The 20,263-nt window shown below is 32.9% G+C and overlaps 1 protein-coding gene across 4 annotated transcripts in view; it reads right to left on the minus strand.

Moving 5' to 3' along the window:
- Nucleotides 1–223: 223 nt before the first annotated feature.
- LOC142323614 (dynein axonemal intermediate chain 4-like) overlaps nucleotides 224–20,263 on the minus strand; it is a 204,945-nt gene continuing 184,905 nt past the window's right edge. For 3 of the 4 annotated variants that reach the window (XM_075363473.1, XM_075363476.1, XM_075363477.1), the window contains 3 exons: nucleotides 18,257–18,430; nucleotides 17,555–17,632; nucleotides 6,466–6,680 (listed from right to left, as the gene is read on the minus strand). In XM_075363473.1, coding sequence (XP_075219588.1) covers nucleotides 6,576–6,680; nucleotides 17,555–17,632; nucleotides 18,257–18,430 — 357 coding nt within the window. In that variant the 3' untranslated portion in view covers nucleotides 6,466–6,575. Of the gene's footprint in view, nucleotides 362–6,465; nucleotides 6,681–17,554; nucleotides 17,633–18,256; nucleotides 18,431–20,263 lie in introns of those variants that run through there. The other variant, XM_075363474.1, reaches the window with a different exon arrangement.

Consider the following 20,263-nt stretch of genomic DNA (forward strand, 5'->3'; position numbering starts at 1 on the left):
TAAAAAAAAATATTTTTGAGAAATAAAGAACCAGTAATTTTAGAGCTATATTAAAAAAATTACTTTTAATTTTATATATCACATTTATATTATGTATAACCTGTAAAAACTATAAATCATAAAACAAAAACAACAATTTAACTTAAAGCAAAACAAAAACTTAACTCAACTTAATTTAAAATAAAAACAATATAACTTAAATACTTTAGTATGCATCTTACCAATGAAACCCAAAATGCTTGTTGCTACATAATTTTCAAAAGTTCCATGCTTCTTTATTTTTATTAATAATAATAAAAATTTATTTTCTAGACCAGATCGTTTAGTAGCTGTTTTTCCAGGTGAAATTTTCTGTAACAGTCTGATTAAATGATTAATTTGCATATGTTTTGTGACAATAAAAAAAACAAGAAACCAAAATAGTCATTAGACAATTGCATTATTTATTAGCACACATACAATTAATTTAAGCTAATTGGCAGCGATTCAGTTTATGTTTAATATGATTGTTGACTTATGTAAAAAATTTGTTAACTTTGTAAATGGATAACCTTAATCAATCAAACAAGTTTAGTTATTCTGTTAAATTTATTTTGGTTTATCTATGATTACTGTCTATTTTTTCGAACAATTCAAAGCATTTTCTGAAATAATACCACACAAAAACCGAATTTTCAACCAGTGTCTTCAGTCTGAATTGATAGGTTATATTATCGAAGTTGTTTCCGATAAAACATCACAAAATTACCCCATTCACAGAACATATTACATAAGAAAAATTAAATTATAAAAACTGTTAAAAAACACGAGTCATCAATTCTGTTAACTTACTTCGTAAAAACTGAATCTTTACTCCACACAACCGAATGCGCAATGGGTAACAAAGATATAAATTTCTCACTAACATATTTGTATTGCCTCCAGAAAATTACCGTGGCTTTAAGAAACTTTGACAGGAATACATTCATTATGAAGACAGTAAAAGTAATAAATATTTATAACAACATTCACCCACAGTTAGTAAGAGAAATTGCATGTTTTAAAGTAGACTAACAAAAGTGAACCATTACCAACCTAGTAACCACACACGTAAAAAACATTTTTTCCCGAGATACAATCAAAGTGTCGTTAATAAAATTTACATATTTAAAATGGATAACCTGTAATCTCTACATAATTTTATTGTAAAATAAATTTTAAAAAACCAATTTTTCTGTTAAGAATTAATCTATGTTAATGTTAAAATATCGGTATAGAACAATTAATTTCCATAGTATTAAGGTTATGCCGTTCAGAAAATTCACAGTATTTCAGAAAAAAAATTAGCTATGGCTTTACTAATGTTTTGCTACAAAAATAAAATAGTAATCATTGCGTCATAAAATGTAGAACTATTACAGAACATTTAACACATAATTACAATTATAGAAAAAATATTTATAAAAAAAAAACATATTTTTGTACGTTTCTACTCAATTTCAAGATGAATAAGCCATATATTGGGTGAAGCGAATAAAAAAGTATTTCATTTAATGGTCCGTTTTTCAGCAAATACTTGGCTACATATAAATAAAAATTAAAACTTTCAATTTTTGCATCTTCCGGTAATATTTACTGCATTCCATTGCATTTTCTGCAAACTATACGTAAAAACTCTTTTGTGGCCGTAAATACTTAAAATGAGTTGAATAAATGTTTCCTTTTAGTAAATAATGAACAATTTTTAATACTGCTTCAGACCAGCCTAGAAAATATAAGGAAGCGTTTGTACTGAAATGGTGTCTGTTTATTAGAATGCACGAAATCGTAAAAATTATAAAGCGCCGGATGATTATAAACGAACCTGGATGAATATGTTCACTGAGCACGTTGATCATAATTCCTCAGGATTAGGAGCTAGGTGAGTTGGGGGGATTAGGAAAGTTAAAACAAATAGGATCACTTTACTCAGTTCATTATCATATTCTCTTTAATGGGACTGTTAGGGCCTTGTGGTTCTCCCAGCACTTTTTCATACATTCTGATCTTTGCACCCTTTCTAGTGTTGAAAATGTTCATGTTGTGATTGTTTTTACACTTTATTTTCTTCTTTAATTTTATCTTACCTGTGATGTCTATTTGTCCAAGGCCAATTTCCTTCATATCCTCTCTTATCTCTCAGAACCAACTGCATCCTGTCTTGGTGTTTTTTGAGTCGAGATTGTACTGTACTTTCTTTTTCTGTTTTAGCCTCCAGAAACACCATAAGGAATTACTTCAGATGAAAGAAAATGATATATATAAATGTAAATGAAGTGTAGTCTTGTACAGTCTCAGGACGACCATTCCTGAGATGCATGGTTAATTGAAACCCAACCACCAAAGAACACTGGTATCCACATGATCTAGTATTTAAATCTGTATAAAAGTAACTGCCTTTACCAGGATTTGAACCTTAGAACTCTCGACTTCGAAATTAGCTGATTTGTAATGATGAGTTCACTAATAGACCAACCCAGTGTTTTGAGATTGTACTGTACTAACTCCTTCAGAAGTCTTAAACCTTGCATCCTCAAGATCTGTACAAAGAATCCTAGTCTCCTCTTGCGCAAGGTATCAGTGATGAGCTCTAACTCTTTGTACATGACTTTGTTGAGCACAATTCACCGCTGCCCATCTTTCTGGTACTTTTTATTGATGCAGGTTCTTCGAATACTTCTTTTGATTTTTTTGGATCTGTCTGCCTTTCATTGTTCATTCAGTGTTTCTGCTGCGTAAGTGACTTCTGGTTTTATAATTGTGTTGTAGTGTCATATTTTTGCGTTTACTGATAGACATTTTTTATAGTAAGTGTATCAGGTTAATTTTTGAGCTTTAGCTAGTTTGTTTATTTTTATTTTGATTGAGGTTTTTCGTTACTATTTCTCCCAGTTATTTAAATTGTATTACTATATTGATTTTATTATGTTTACTTCTTTTAATCATGTTGGTTTTTGGAGCATAATCTCTGTCTTTTCAAATGATATTTTAGGGCTAATTTTATTTCTAATGTTTTGAAGTTTCAATATTTGTGATTTAGCTTCATCGATGTTGTTTGCTAGCAGTGCCAAGTTGTCAACAAAACCAAGACAGTTTGTTTTGATTTTTCAGCCGGTTTTTACTTTTGGGTGCCATTTTTTTAGCCATTTCTAGTGCTCAGATGAATAATAGTACGCCTTGGCGTAGTTCTGTTTTCTCAGAACTCAAATGGTTCCGAGAGCTTGCCTCTGAATTTTACCTTTGACAGTGTTGGTGAGAGTCAGTTTTATCATATTTATTAATTTGGTAAGTAGTTTGAGGTGTCTTAGAATTTTTAGTAGGAATTCTCCACGGATGCAGTCATAAGCTTTCTTGAAATCTACAAATGTTATCATCACCATGTCTCTGTTTCTTTTCCTGTTGTAATCCACTATTTAGCTTGAGACTCATGATCTGGCCTAGACTACTACTCCAGGATCTAAAACCACCCTGGTATTCTCCTAGTTCTCTCGAGTTGTGAGCCAATCCTGTTGAGGATGATTCTTGAAAAAATCTTGTATGTTGTGTGTAGGAGTGTGATTCCCCTTAATTGTTAGGATCTGTTTTGTCCTCTTTTTTGTAGCGGATGGATGAGGGCTGTCGTCCAGTGTTCTGGTAGTTCTTTGATGCAGATGTTGACAAGCCATTGATGAAGGGCAGATTTTGCTGATCTTCTTGCACGTTTCCAGATCTCTACAGAAGTCTGATCTCCCGCTGCTTTGTAATTCTTCATCTCACCCACTGCTTGATAGATTTCTTATTGTGCGAGGGTGGATGTTTTTTGGTGGTGAAGTTATTAGGTGTTGGTGTGAAGTTTAGGAATTCTGTTAGTTTTTACAATTTAGGAGTTGGTTGAAGTATTTATCTAGGATTTCCACATTTTCTTTATTGTTATGGGTCAATTTACCATTTTCATTCTTTATTAGTAGAGTTGGGGGTTCGTATTTTTGGAACTGATTTTTGAAGGTTTTGTATTAGTCTCTCGACTGTGTTTTATTGAATCCTTCTTCTATTGACTTCAGTGTGTCTTTATGGTGTTACCTTTTTATTTTCCTTAGGGTTTGGATGGTTCCTTTTCTTTGTTTTACTAGATTTTGAAAGGATGTTTCTGATTTTTGAGATTGGTGAAATAGTTGTGCTCGATGTATTTTCTCCACTTTTTTGTCACACTCACTGTTCCACCATGATGTTTTTTATGGGATTTTATTGGGGCTAATTCTTCTGTGATTTGTTTAAGGTTGTAGACTAGACTAGTTCTTCAAGTTTATCTGCGATTATTTTTTCAGTTACCTTTTGGTCATTTTCATTCTTGATTAGTTGGGTAGCGTCCATTTTATTTTAGTTTTAGGGGCTTGGTTTTGTTGCTTTCTTTGGGGAGTAAATTTAATTTTGACTATATAGTGATCTCAGTCTGTGTCTACTCCTCGGAGGACTTTTACATTGATTATCTCCTTGTGGTAGTGTTTGTCCGAGAAGATATGGTCTAGTTGCAATTTTCCTTTAGTGTAGTTGGAGGTTTTCCAGGTTTTGAGGTTTCCTGTTGAAATATGTGGATTTCGAGATTAGGTTGTGATTTCCACAGAGATTGACGAGTCTGCCCATTTTTGTTTTATTTTGGGTGGCCCATTTTCCACGATGTTGCAGTATGTTCTTTCTCTGCCTAGTTGAGCACTGAAGTCTCCAATTAATTGTTTAACATGGTTTTTGGGGATGTTATTTATAGCCAGTTCAAGTAGATCTCAGAACGTTTCTGTTTCTTTATGGTCTTTTGGAGAGTTATTTTTAATATTAGTGGGTGCATGGATGTTTATTATAGCGTACATTTTATTAGATTCTTTTAGGGTGAATGTTGAAATTCTTGGGGATTGTGACTTGAATTCTTGTACGTAATTTATTATTTTGAGGCTGACTAAAAAGCCAGTTCCAAACTGTGAAATATTTTTCATCACTCTTTTCCCAGGTATACCTTTGTCCTTGAGATTAAAAAGCATCCTGGATGGTGTTTTTTATTTCCTGCAGACCCACAATGAGAATTTTGTGTTGGTCCATTATTATTTTTAGTTTAACAATCTGCATGAGCGACTTTACATTGTGTGTGGAAATGTAGGTGATTTGCTTTTGGACTTTGTATTTTTCTTGTTCATGTGTGTACTGTTGGGGCATTCCAGTGCTTCTGATCGCATATTATGCAGCCCACCATATCCAAATGCTGCCTTCTCTGAACTCTGGTGTTACTTGGTTCAGCCGGTGTAGTATTTCTTAAAAGACCTTTCATGGTTAATTGTCAAGGGGTCATCTGTGGTGGGATTAGGTCCTGAGTTCTAGATGTGATTTAGTGAGGTATGATTTGATGATAAATGAAGCTGTGAAGTTTGTTTAGATTCAGTTCACCGGACAAATTTCTCCTATTTGTTACGGATATAACCAGGCGCACCTTACGAAGACTCAATCTGACTTCTGTTAAAGTTATTTTGGAGAAAATTACAAAGTATGATCCTAAATATTATGCTGTTATATTATATAAAAAAATAGTGTTTTTTTATACTAATCATATTTAAAAATTATATAACTGTGTGGTTAAATATGAAAATATTTTATAAATGATGGATTACATTTTACTTTAATATTTGCTGTTTTAGTGCAGCTTAATTATGATTAATTCTGAAATCAAGACGTACAATATTGTATATAGTAATTTAGTTTTTGCTAAATTACTATTAAATATTCATAATAATGATTGGTTAAATACAACTTCTACCTACATTTTGAAGTGCTTAATTAAAGTTTTTTTTTTTTAACTGAAAATTATTTTAAACACTGATAATCTATATTTTTAATATTTTTTTACAGTAGTGTTATGATCGTTATTGCTTCGCTGATCTTTGTGACAGAGTGTTTAGGTCTCAGCCTTTCATCCAGAAGGTTCCAGGATTGAATCTCACTCAGGCATGGTATTTATTTGACACACTACAAATTTCCATCTCATATTGCCATGCACAAACTTTTAACTAATGTGGTGAATTAATCATACTTAAAAAAATAAATAAAAGTTGTCTGTTAGTTCAAGAAATTTTGAAATCATTCTGTTCGGTTATTAGAACGGCTGAGTGTTTAATTATAAAGCTGTAATATGTAAATAATCCACTTTAAAAAAAATCTCAACTAATTTTTTGTGCAAAAACTGTTTCAAATTTCACTTCATCTAATTATCGTTCTACCTGAAATGTTTCACTAAAATCCCTAATGAAAAATAAAAATGGCTCCTACACGATGAGGAAAGTCACAATTTGAAATTTTTTCCACACTATAATTTTAAATTTAGCGACTTAAAAATGGAACGAAGGGTAAAGAAGAGAGGAAAAGGTAGAGGAAATAAACAAACAACAAACTGCTAATAATAATTTAAAACTATTTTATTAAGGCTTTATATAGATGTAATTTGCATTAGTTAAAATTACAGTAACATAGATGTATATTGAAATTATAGTAAGATATGGCGTGTTTAAATCAGAATGTATTACAAAGTTATTTTACTGATATTAATTAATTAATGAAATAGTGGGATTTAGGACTGATTTTAGATGTTTCAGAACATTGTGTCTGGAAACTAGAGCACTTTCTAAGGCACGAATCAATGCTTCTTTCTGTAAAATGGAATAAAAAAAATATTCAATTTCATATTAATCATAAATATGCTATACTTTTGTTGGTATAAACAGACATTAAGGAAGCAATGTTAACACTTTTACTACCTGAGAGTCAAACATGACACAGCTACTGCCATCTGTAAATCTGGAGAAAGTACTAGATAATGTAGAACTGAGAAGAGCTATCTTTAATTTTTATAAGAACAGAAGTTGAAGAAAGAGTAACTGATTCAGAAAGGAGACCAAGATCTAGTCTGTCAACATTGCTTTTCAATCTGTACACAGAAGTTACAGAATTGAAACAAGATGAGCTTTTATTAAAAAAAAAAGAAGACGTCTACTTGAACCAAATACAGATCTAAAAATAAAAATAAATCCTTGAAAATAATTGTCTGCAGTGTGGTTATAGTGAAACATAGATAATAGGAAAAACAGAAAAGTAAAAGATTAGATACCTTTGAAATATAATTTTGCAGAGCGATGTTAAACAAAATTCAAAATAAAGAAGTCTTAAGACTAATAGGAAAGGAATTTTGTTACAAAATCTTGAAAGAGCCATTAACTAAGTTAATGGGCAGATGGGCTACCAGCGGAGCTAATAAAAATGGTAGCAGAGATTATCCTGTTTACAATTTTGGACATATTCAATCATATCCTGGAAGCTGAACTTATTCCAGCAGGGTGGAAATGTACAAGGCTAGTCCTTTTAAGGAAGGAAGGGCAAAGCGTGGATGATCCAATGAGATACCAGACTATATGCTTTATAAATTCTGTTGGCAAGTTATTTGAGGTCATATTGGAGGGTCGATTGAGAGAGGAGTTGGAGATGAGGGGTGCTCTATCCGAAAATCAATTGGGTTTTAGAGCAGGCAAGTTGGCGATGGACGAGAGTTTTTTCAGAGTGAATGATGATGTTAGGAGCTCTCAACGGACTAGAAGGATGGCGGTTGTTATCTTATTGGATGTGCATAATGTGTTCGAAACTGTAACCTGGAGTGCAATAATAACTAAGTTGGAAAGGAGAAAGATCAGTCCTTATCTTACCAGAACTGTGCAGGAATGGTTACGGGACACGACAATTATGGCCTTGGCAGAGGGAGAAGAGATTGTCCACACTATAAATATGGGAGTCCCTCAGGGGTTTGTTTTGGGGCCACTGTTGTGGGACATGGTTTATGACGGTGTGCTGGGTCTGGGGCTGCCTTCCAGAGTTGAAGCAATCAGATATGCCAACAACTTGGCCCTGATTTTTTACTACCAGGGAGGTCAACGAATTAGTGCAGAAAGCAAATCATGCGATTGCTATGGTTAGTGAATGGCTAGGAATGAGAGGGCTATCCTTGGTGGCTGGCAACACCAAGGTGGTCACAATGACAGGTCGTAGGGTACTTGAGGACTTTGTTGTAGAAGTTGATGGGGTGGAAATCTGGCCAGTCACCAGGGGTAAATACCTTAGATTCTGGCTGGACCAGAATAGAAAATTCACCGTCCATGCAGACAAGGTAACTAAAAAGGTGGCCAGGTTGGCTACAGCGACAACCCAAATTATGGCCAATATCAGCGGACCAGTATCGTCAAAGCGAAGACTAATTGCTTCTATGGTCGCCTCAACTGTGTTATACACAGCTCCTGTTTGGAGGAGGGCGATTAGCAACAGGAGATGCAGGGATAAATTGGACGCCCTGCAGAGGAAGGTGGCCTTAAGGGTGGCCGCAGTCTACAGGACAGTCTCTCTCTTGATGCTGTACTGATGGTCGCTGGTCTTCCGCTGCCGACTTTTCTGGTTCAGTAAAGAGGAGAGATTGCGAAGGGCAACACAAAAGAGGAGGCGAGGAGTGACCTCTTAAACACCTTGCAGGAAAGGTGGAACCAATCGCTCAAAGGCAGATGGATGTACCGTCTCATCCCAAGCATCCGGTAGTGGATGCTAGGAGGGCATGGGAAGATTGACTTCTGGATGGCCTAGTGGCTCACAGGACATGGGTCATTCAGGGTCTACCTCCATATGATTGGCAAGAGGCCCTCACCAGAATGTATTTACTGTGGGGGGATTGGCATGGTGAATCACACCTTATTTGAGTACAACAAGTTGGAAGAATTCAGACTCTTGGGTGGGAGACTGAATAGCCCTGAAAAAGTGGTGATAGCTATGTTGCAGGATCTTGGTACATGGAAACTGTGCTGCAGGTGGTAAGAGTACTCAAGCGCAAGACCTCAGAAGAGTGAAATTAGCCGGGGCATGGAGAAGGGATAGCCCTTACATGGAGGTAGTGGGGATCCTCAGATTGCCACTATCGATGAAGTGTGGGGGACTCCCGGATCTATCCTTTCTGGCAGGTGAAAATATGAGTACAATTGACTGTACAGGAAGGTGGAGGCTATGCATGATGGTGCGGTTGCACAAGTGGCTTGGGTGTCAACATCTGCCAGGTGCACAGTCTGTGGATTCCAGAAGATCAGGATAACACATACTTGGAATACATGGGGAGGGTTGGGAAGGGACAACTTGCACACGGCAATGGCAGGGGCCCTTGGGTCGCTGTCATTGATGAAGTATTCGGGACTCTTGATCTGGTCCTCAGGAGACTCGTGGTGAGCAGCACGGTCCGAGTAATGCCTCATTGAGATGTGTTTGCTCTGGGGGAGGGTTTTTAGTGGGTACGTCGGCAGGAAACCCCACACACCGAGCAGTATGGGCTGCTGGGCATCTGGTTGCAGATTTACCCTCCTCCAATATAAAAAAAAAAATGGGTCATACATTATACAGTATTAAGGCGCCAGGTTTAATTCAATGACAAAGGGTTGTATAGAAGGTACAAACTGTAAAGAAGACAAAGACTGAAATACATAAAACAGATCCTTAGGATTTAAGATGTAGTAAATAACAGACATGGAAAGATTACTCCAGAACATAAAGAAATAAAATATAGCTCCAAATCAATTGGCAGACTGATTATTCCAAAAGTAGTATATAATAGCAATAATTTATTATATAACAACTGCTTTAATAATGATGTTCCTTTTTTATATGTTTTATTAGTAAGAAACTGAATACTATTATATGATTCATAGTCAGCACTTCTCAAGATAATATAAGAACAACTATGATATTACATGACCAATTTGCTATGATACGTCTCCAACAAAAACCAACTGATTGTTAAAATATTTTGGTTTATCTTAAGGGTTCAATAGTTATTTCTTTAATTTTCTAACTAAATTTACTAATAAATAAAAAAATAAATATACAGATGTATGTTCTCTGTACTTTCCCAATAAATAATCTTTTTAACTTTGAGTCAATAAAATGTTTAATAATACACCAAACTATTCAATGTAAACTCCATTTTAAAAGGACATGATTAATTAGTATTTACACGTATAGTACAGAATATGATCATAAAACCATATGTAAGATATACAAAAACACCTACAGTTATAATTACAATACCAATTTTTGTTAAAAAAAATCAAACAATAATCTTGATATTTTTAACCAAGATAACCTTGTATATTATTATTAAACCTTCTTTTTTCTTTATTAAGTTTTCAAATATTTGCTTTTAATGAAAATTTGGGATTTTGGAAACATGTGTACCGTAACCTGTTAAAGTGCCAGGCTATATAAAAACTTAATTTAAACCAATAAGAGCAGCAGTTATACTTGAAAAACACTATATTGCTTAATGATCATAAGTTTATAGGCCATCTTTTTAATTGAATAAAAAAAGTAGGTTTCAGTTTCAGCCAAGTTGTTTGTTTATATTGCTGCCAATAGATCAGAAATTGCTGGGCAATCAATGTGAAAATTTTTAATTTATTTAAAGTATATCAGGTCATGTTTACACAAGTGATTAGCTTAGATTCCCTTTAATTTATAATATTTTTACCCAGCTCCAAGCTATGACAGCATATATCTTGAAAATCCCCTGATTAATCAAAATGTAACTGAGTTGTAGGAAGTTCTTCAAAGATGCTTGTTGGCATATTATGGAATGTTATCTATTTACAAATATTACATATCAATATTTTCAATAAATAAAATATATTACTAATAATAAGCTATACTGGTACTTGTCAGTTATCTGGACGCCATGCTGTTGTCGTATATTGTGGTCTATCTGCATTATTTATTTTTATTGATAATATTATCTTAGTAATTATTATTGCATTAGAAATAAACATTTTCTATTTTAAATTTAAATTAATGTATTGTAATAGCAGTTTCTGAGAAAAAAGAGTGAAAAGGACGGCGTCCGTCTATTTTTAGTACTGCTACATCTATTTTAAGGCAAAGTAATTTTTTTAAATTTATTTACACAAAACTTAAATCAATTTGACCTATATATATACATATGTAATCAAATAAAAATATAGATACAAAAAGTAAGAGCTCTTCGCTAAGATGACCATTCAACCGAGTAGTATCTGCTGTACACTGACCGCTGTTAAATAAATTGTTTGAATAATGTATTAAATATACAAACAAATAACAAGAGATAAATATTGGCAATTAAAAAAAAAAGACTGCCAAAAAAAAAAACTGACTAATATAGGATAATTGAAGTGACAATTTTGTTATATTTTTTTTACAATTTTTTAAATCTATTTAAACAAATATAAATATATACATATTTATGCAGCCTATGACACTACTGGTAATGTAAGGATTCCAACGCATGGTCACACATCTAAATCGGGTTAGTCGTTGAGGTGCTACGATGAAACAAACGTATATAAATACACATATAAACAATAACAATTGCACTCCTTTTTGGGCAGTTGTATAAAAACACTAGTTACATGAATAGAATTGATCATTTGATCTATCAAATGATAGATTTGAAAAAATCTATCAGATGAATGAGTCGTTTTGGAATAACTCGCAGCTCAACGTTTCAATCTGAATAATTTGGAAATCTCGTATCTCATACGTGAGATGCGAGTTATTCAAAAGCAACTCATTCATCTGATTGATCTTTTCAATTTTGGAAAATTTACTTAAAAATATTTATGTATAGACATATTTATACAGCCTATGACACTCAAGGTAACGTAAGAATTTCAACGCGGGGTCATACATCTAAATCGGTTTAGCCGTTGAGCTGCTATGATGGAACTACATACATACACTCTAAATACATTACATTCCTTTTTGAGTAGTCGTGTAAATAAAAGGGACTATTAGTTACTATTTAGCAATAAAATTGTGGCACAAAGCGGATCAATGGTGGTGTGCCAGGCGGCTACACACAGCTCCCCCCATGACTCTCTCCCACTATAAGCAGTCAGTTGTCAATTAATTTATAAATTATTTCATTTAATTTCTAAGCATAGATTATTTTTATTTATTAATTGTATTAATAAAAGAAAGGGATTATTATTTAATATTTAGTAGTAACAAGAAATAACTATTAAAAGTTAAAAACACAACTGCCGAAATAACCTTAGTGACAAACATTTATTTCTGGTTAGGTTCTATCGTGATTTTGTATTATATTAGCAAATACCCTGTTTCAATTTTGAAGATTGCCTGCGAAGATATAACAACATTTCCGAATAACCGTGATCCATTAGATCAAGAGTTTGCATGCAAAAGTTAGCCTTCAACCTACTAACAAAAACCCCGTTTGAATTATAAGAACCGGACAATAGTTTGAAAAGATATTATAAGAACACCCCATTGCAGCTCCTAAAACAGCATCCCAGAGGCATTTTGTTTGTTACCAGTTGATGGTAATGATTGGTTTAGCTTTGCACGAAGTGCTCACATCACCTCATCACTCTTAAGTCTCACACGCAGTCTCAATGGGAAGCCTATTATTATTAAACAGAAATTATTTAATATTATATTTTTTAATGTAGATTTAATTCTATTATTTTTGTCATAGTATTTAATCAATTAACTTGAATCATTCAATACAAACTCAACTCACACAGTGATAGAAGCTAACAGTTTATTAGTTCAATTCATTAAAGTTTGTACTTCAATGGTCAAATCTCCATTAGTGCATATATTTTTATAAATATACATACACACACATATATATATATATATTTTATAATATATATACATATTTATATAATCTATGACACTCCTGGAAACGTAAGGATTCCAATGCAGGGTCATTGATCTAAATTGGTTCGGCTGTTGAGCTGCTACATTAGAACGCATATGAGAGGCACTCAAAAGGTTATCTAGCTACCTTAGAAAGAGTGGTGGTGGAGAGGTAGTGTTATTTTTATTTTTAAATACAGATCTCTTACACTTCCACACACTTGCTCCATTCAGCCTTCACAGAGGTTATGCCAGAGCAAACAAAAAATTTTTATCTTCTTCCTCAAAATACCCTGAAACAGCTATTTTTAATTCATCATCGGCATGAAAACGTCTACCCGGAAGGTTTTTCTTGAGGTTTCTGAACATGAAAAATCACTAGGGGCCAGGTCTGAACTGTAGGGAGGGCGAGGAGGTCCTTGAAATCCACACTCCTTCAAAGTTTGCTTTGCAATGTGTAATGTGTGACTGGAGCATTGTCATGCAAAAGCAAGACACCTTTGGTTTGCTTAGCTTCCCTCGCTGTTTTTATTGCTGCTTGTAGCTTCTGAAGATACTCATCGTAGACATTACCAGTGATAGTCTGCTTGTGCTCCATGTATTCAATCAACAAAATTCCCTCAGCGTTCCAAAACATTGTGGCCATGATCTTCCCAGCCGATGGCTGGTGTCGAAGTTCACAGATTCTTTTATAAGCCTTTATATAGCTGCATTTATAAATTATTTTTTTTATTATAAATTGTAATTGTCATATATATATATATATAAAACATTATTAAACTTGTAAATCTATATGTAAATTCATTGTATTTGTAATTAATATATGTAACATTATTAAACTTTTAAGTCTATATGTAACATCATGTAATTAGTGCATGTTGAGTCCTTGGAGATTGATCAAAGACTGGTCTAACGACAGAGCATGATCTACTTATATAATAGTATGGAGCTGTGAATCTGTCAGCAACTATGTGAACTGTATAGAACCACTGAATCGTCAGAAGGTGAGTGCATCTAAATGGAGTGCTGCATCATCAGGAGCTGAGTGCATCTGAACGGAGCCATTTATTTATCAAGAGCTGTGTGAATCCAACCATAGCTGAGTACAGCTGAACAGAGCTATCCGAAAGATCTTTAAATTTTAAAAGTCCTATTTTAAATGAAAATGAATGTTTCTCATTAATAGTTAATTTTAAATAACATGAATGAAATCTGAGCCTATACAGCAGGGTCTTGAATTTTTTGGGTGTTGGGGATCTTTTGTGTTTCCACTGCGTGGACTCTTGATCTCACGATCTAAGTAATGAACTCATGTTTCATCACCAGTCACCAAACTGCTGAAAAAATCTGTAATATTCCTTTCACACAGCTGCAAGTTCTCCGCACTCAACTGTGCATAACATTGCTTCTGATGTGGTGTGACGTTTTGCAGGACCCATTGGGAACTGACTTTTGTCATGTGTAAATGGTCATGAAGTATTGTTATAATGGTTTCTTTGGACACCCCACATTCTGAAGCAAGTATTGCAACCCTAATATGCCTGTCTTCCATAACCAATCTGTCCACTTTCTAGCAGATGTCGGGTGTGGTTGCTTCTACTGCGGGGATCATCTTCGATGGATTCCCTGTTCCACTTAAATTGTTTGGACCACAATTTCACTTGGTATTGTGAAGACGCATTATTTCTATTCACCATCCCCATCCTCCTATGGATGTCCTTCGGACATTTTCCTTCTTTGGTGAGAAACTTTATGACTGATCGATGCTCCAATTTCTGCAAATCCATTGCCATAGCCGGGTTGGGTTACTAACTTCAGAGCACTACTGCATCAACACGTGTAAAAGAATTTCAATCGCAATTACATTATAGAACACACATATTATGAACTACATATAGGTATCAAACATATCTTGATATGTAACTTGCAACACTCCTAGGTAGATAATTTTTTAAGTGCCCCTTGTACATATATACATACATGCATACACCCTAAAAACATTACATTCCTTTTTGGGCAGTCTTATAAATAATAAAAGCAATTATAAAAATTAAATAAAAAAAGAAAGGGATTATTAGTTAATATTTAAGAATAAAATTGTAGCCCAAAGCGGACCAATGGTGGTGTGCCAGGCGGCTGCACATGGCTCCTTCCTTGACTCTCTCCCACTTAAAGCAGTTTGTTGTCAATTAATTTACAGACTATTTAATCTAAGAGTAGATTATTTTTATTTATATTGTATTTATTTTTATTTACTTGTTATTATTCATTACTTTCACTAATAAAAGAAAGGGATTATTAGTTAATATTTAGCAGTAATAAGATGAAACAATACCAAGAAATAGGAGCAAGAATAAAAAACATGCTTACAAGATCAAACATACTGCCCATCAAAAAATCATACGATTCTTTCTTAAATGTTTATAAACAATAAATAACAACAGTAATTATAAAATAAGTTAATAAATTTTGCTACTGCAATTCATTCATTCAATATCATAGCAGATCTTAAAACACAATTACTTTTTATATAAATAAATTGATACTGAAAATACTATCGATTATCAATTTAGAATTGTATATATGATTTTTGTGGCCTTTTAGTTACAATTAAACATACATATATATATATATAGCCTATGACATTACTTGTAATATAATGATTCCAATGTGGGGTCAAACATCTACATTGGTTTGGCTGTTGAACAACTATGGTGGAACAAACATACATATGTACACCCTAAAAACACTACACTCCTTTGATAGGCAGTTGTGTAAAAATACAATGACTGAGATTTTTTTTCTTAGAAACAAATCACAAGTGTTTTATATTAAAAGTAACCTAGATATTATGCATATACACAATAAAGGATCACATTTTTAGGCCCTTGAACAATAGAAATACAAAAATTCACAAAAAGACTAGGATCTACAAGAAAAACAAACACAATCCAAAATTAATATATTTTATGCTTACATCCTAAAATGAGGGTATTTATATTCTTGATTAAAAAAGCTGTAACAATGAATTCACCTGAACTGTACTGCAAAATGCAACACTATATAATGTCGCTGAGGATGATCACAGTATTTAATGAGTATACTTCAATGTACATTATATTATATTAATCAATAATAAGTTTTTTAAAGTCAGTTTTAAGACTCATATTCTAATAACTCATATACTAATTAAGTGTAAATCTTATAACAACTATTGTTAAATATTAATAATTTTGTATACTCTTTAAATCCGACTACCATGAGCAACAAAATGTAGCCATTTCTTTCTTTTTTTAAGTATTATATTGTTCAATCAAATATCTAACTCATTATCTTCCTGAGTGTGTGTGTGATTTCATTACCATTGTTACATTTTTATTTTATTTTTAAATTTCTCCAGCAATAATAAACACAACATGATATTTACTCTTACTCATTTTTTGTTTTAACCGAAGAAACTTCTTTAGTTCATTTTAAATGCTTTGTTATTTACTCAAATTGCATTTCTCAAGAAAAAAATTATCATTACAGTAAGAAAAATACATTTTTAAGTATAATTTGATTTTAACTTTGAGATAAAATTGAAAGTCTTAACAGTCACTGAAGTTTTATAATTCTGAAATCTTAAATTTTATTTTCCCTTTGGATCAAATATTCTTCTACACTATAGTGTTCTATTTAGCAGACATTCCAAAAGCCGCTTCTCTTCATTAATTGTCACAGCCTCTTCATTAATTTTAGGTAGGTAATCTTGCTGCTTTTAGCAAGGTGTTTTACGTTATTCACCAAATGGTAAAAAATCTTGCCACTAAAAGAAAGCCACCATATGCTGAAGCAAATAATGACCACCTCAAACATCAGTTTGTTTCTAATTATGATATAGTTAGCCATATATTCTTATCGCAGATGCCTGATTCTTGAATACATATTAACTTTTGCTTTGTTAAATTTCAAACGCATTATCCTTAATTTTTTTCTTTTCCATATGCCTTCTCAAGATCTGCATATATAAACTTCTTTCAGCCTGCCTTCGAAGATTAGTCTGAAAACTCAGTTAATCATTTCAAAAAATATATAGTTTCCTCTCTTGCATCCATAACTTTCTGAAAATTAAACTAATTCCCCTTTAGTTTGGGCCTTCTGAAGTCAGACATACAGAGGCTTAAATTCAAGGGGTATAAGGCTCAGGTGTGTAACTAGTTGTTAATTCATAAATCTGACTGGCCTGCCTATCTAGTATCACAGTTGGCATCCATCCACTGCAATCTGATTACAAGGAGGCCCTCATCACTCATTTAAGGCAGGCAGGAAGTTGGTTGTTTAAAATTGAGTTTGTTTCTGTTATCCCTGGGTCACCTTATGTCTCCACTTTACTTCTTCAAAATGCCTATGCCTTTGCTTTGTACAACTATCAGCTTTTGTGGGCTCTGCCGCAAAGTGCGTGGTCTGAAGCCAGTTCAGGCTTATGGCTAGTTACAACAAATTAGGATTAGCAGCATCTGAAACCCATGGTGAGCCCTGACCAGATCCATTCTGACAAAGATCTGTAGCAATAATTCTAATAGGAATAAAACTTCAGAAACAGTTATGGATCACTTCAACCAAGTAAGTATTTCAGGATTGTACCTAGAACTGTACTACAATTTAGTTATGAAATACATCTCATCATATTAACGAATATTTATTTTTCTAAAATCGATCCTTTTGAGAATTCCATTTCAAGAATTGGTTAACCGATATTTATATAAAATTCTGAGAGTTCTACAAAAAATAATTCAGCATACTATTGGTAAACATATTATTAAGAACTAACCTGTAAGAATGGAGGAAATGGCATATCAATTAGATTATACACAGACACATTTCCTTCTATATCACCAATAAGAATATTCTGAAAAAAAAATGGATTAACGTTAACATTTTTTTTAAGTACTGTATGTAATATTTCTGAGTCTTATTATTGAAAAATTAATGATGCCAGTCAGTTAACTATTTTAACATTTTAAAATTTGTCTTTAACTGTGCAATAGATAAAAACAAAATTATCTAATAGAAATTTTAATTCACTTGCCATCTGGTTTTGTTACTGTACATAGTCTTCTGATGGATTAGTAATTCATTAATCTCTAATTCGGCTATTATATTTTCAATAGGGTCAGCTGTTTATGCACATAAAAGCTAATAGTATAGTTACTAATCTAGCCATCTGGCTGATGAAAAATTAATCCTTTTTATTTTTCAAAGTCGTCAATGTGTGGAATGACATAAAGTTGAAGCATATCACAGAAAATATCCTCATTAATTGTGCTTTCTACAAAAAATGAACAGAACTAAAAATGTACAACTACAAAAATACATCAGAATATTAGCATATTATCATTACTGTTATCCACAGAAAAACAAATATAATTGTAAAATAACTACAGACACATGGTTCTTTTTTTCTCTTAAAGTGTATCCTCATAACTTTATAACTTACAATTCACAAAAACGATCATTCAAACACTTTATTTACCTTTCCTGATGGAGAAAAATCTAATGAATACAAATGGACTCCAGTATTCCCCTTGACTGTTGACATAGGTACAATAATTTTGCGTGCTAAATCCCACAGAGATAATCTACTGCCACTTATGCTTGCAATAATTGTAGAATGAGTTGGTGACCACTTTGCACCATCAACAGCACCCTTAACATTTCATAAAAACAATTTCTTCTAGATCCAATTTTAGTACACATTTGATAATTTATTTAATGTTTAACCAGACATTACTTGTAAATGGACTACTATTCTACATTTATCAATTTGTTGCTCAATTTTTATCCAAGGTTTAATAAAGTACGGAAATCATTAGTTCACCTTCTTGCCAAAGTTTGTGCATGATTAATGAAAAGTTTTAAAATGTACAAATTTATATAGTGTCGTAAACTTTGCAAGAGTGCATTAATGGCCATATTTTTTCAACGACTGAGAAAATATTGGGATTATTCTTTTAAATCAATGATAGAATATATTATTTATGGAATATTTTTTTAAAGTTTTTCAAAAATACATGAAACAATACATTCTTTGGAAAAGGTTAGCAAAAATTATTCTCATTACCAACTAAGGGATTGAATTAAAAAGGAATGCTGAAATCAAAAGTTGGAAAAACTGGAAACTGACAAAATCATTCCAATGATAACTTCAACAGTCTATGGAAACACTATTCATCTTTTCCCTTCAAAACACCTTTGAAGGTTGAAGCTGAATTTAAAGTAAATTTTATTTTTCCTCCTGGTAGTAATAAAAGCTAAAAAATTGGCTCTGAATGTAAGCAACATATATATATTTTTTTTAATAAAGGTTTACTTTTTAATCAACCCTACCTTGATGAATCAAGATAAGCGTGGATTTCATAAATCCCACAGATAATATTTGCTCATCAATTAGAGACTAACAATTCTGTACAACTGCCAACTAAGAAAACGTATTTCAGGATTTCCCTTAAAAAAAATCTTAATAAAGTGAAACTCGATAAAAGGGTTCCTATAGAGTGTTTGGAAAGTTGCTGCATTGGAATTATGGAAGTGTAATGGCAAGCAAAACTTTTTTTATTATTACTTTGTATTTTTATTTCATTATTTTGTAGAAACAGATATTACAATAATTGAAATAGTTTATAAAAGGAGTTGAAAATGACCTCCTCCAACATAAATAAAACACTGCACATCTTTCAATTTGTTTTCTAATACTTTAACTAGGTGAGGTACTGGAATGTCTATATGTATGCCGTTACAGTGGTTTTTAGTTTGTCAATCATGCATGGTTTCTTGTGATACACTGCTTGCTTTGCTGTCCCCCACAGAAAGTAATCTGGAGGAGTCAGATCGGGTGATTGTGCAAGCCACAAACCCCTTGAAATGATTTGGTTACCAAAGACATTTCATAAAAAAAATCACTGACCTTTTAGCTCTGTCCACTGTGGCGCCATCTTCTTGGGACCAACTGTGATTGATTTCCACTTCTGTAAACGAACTAATGAATTTGTTAAAACAGCACATTAATGATCACTATTAACTGTATTTTCAAAGTAGATTGGACTCACAATGTGCATTCTATTCACACCGACCCAGACTCCAATTTTCACATTGTGTAAAGATTGTTCATGTAATTCATGGGGGTTAGTTATTGACTACAGTCATGTATTTGTGAATAATATACCCTCCCAGATGAAACCATGCTTCATCGATAAACAACGTAATGTCAAGGACAACTGCTATAATTTTGGTCAACAAAATGTTTAAACCATCAGGTGGTTTTCCACTTCGATCAGTGTCTTTGACAGCGCCTGTTGCCTGAAAGTTTTTGATAAGAGTTTGAACTTTATTGTGGTGAGGAACAGAGGTATTTGGTAACTTTTCAGAAAACTTATGCTTCACTAAATCAGTATACTTGTTACCTTCATGAAAGACATGTTCAATGAGAAAAATGTGTTCCTTTACCAAAAGAACCATGTTTCTAGTAACTATTGCTTTTGAT

Source organism: Lycorma delicatula, chromosome 4, assembly GCF_047948215.1.
Source record: "Lycorma delicatula isolate Av1 chromosome 4, ASM4794821v1, whole genome shotgun sequence".
Taxonomy (NCBI): Eukaryota; Metazoa; Arthropoda; class Insecta; order Hemiptera; family Fulgoridae; genus Lycorma; species Lycorma delicatula.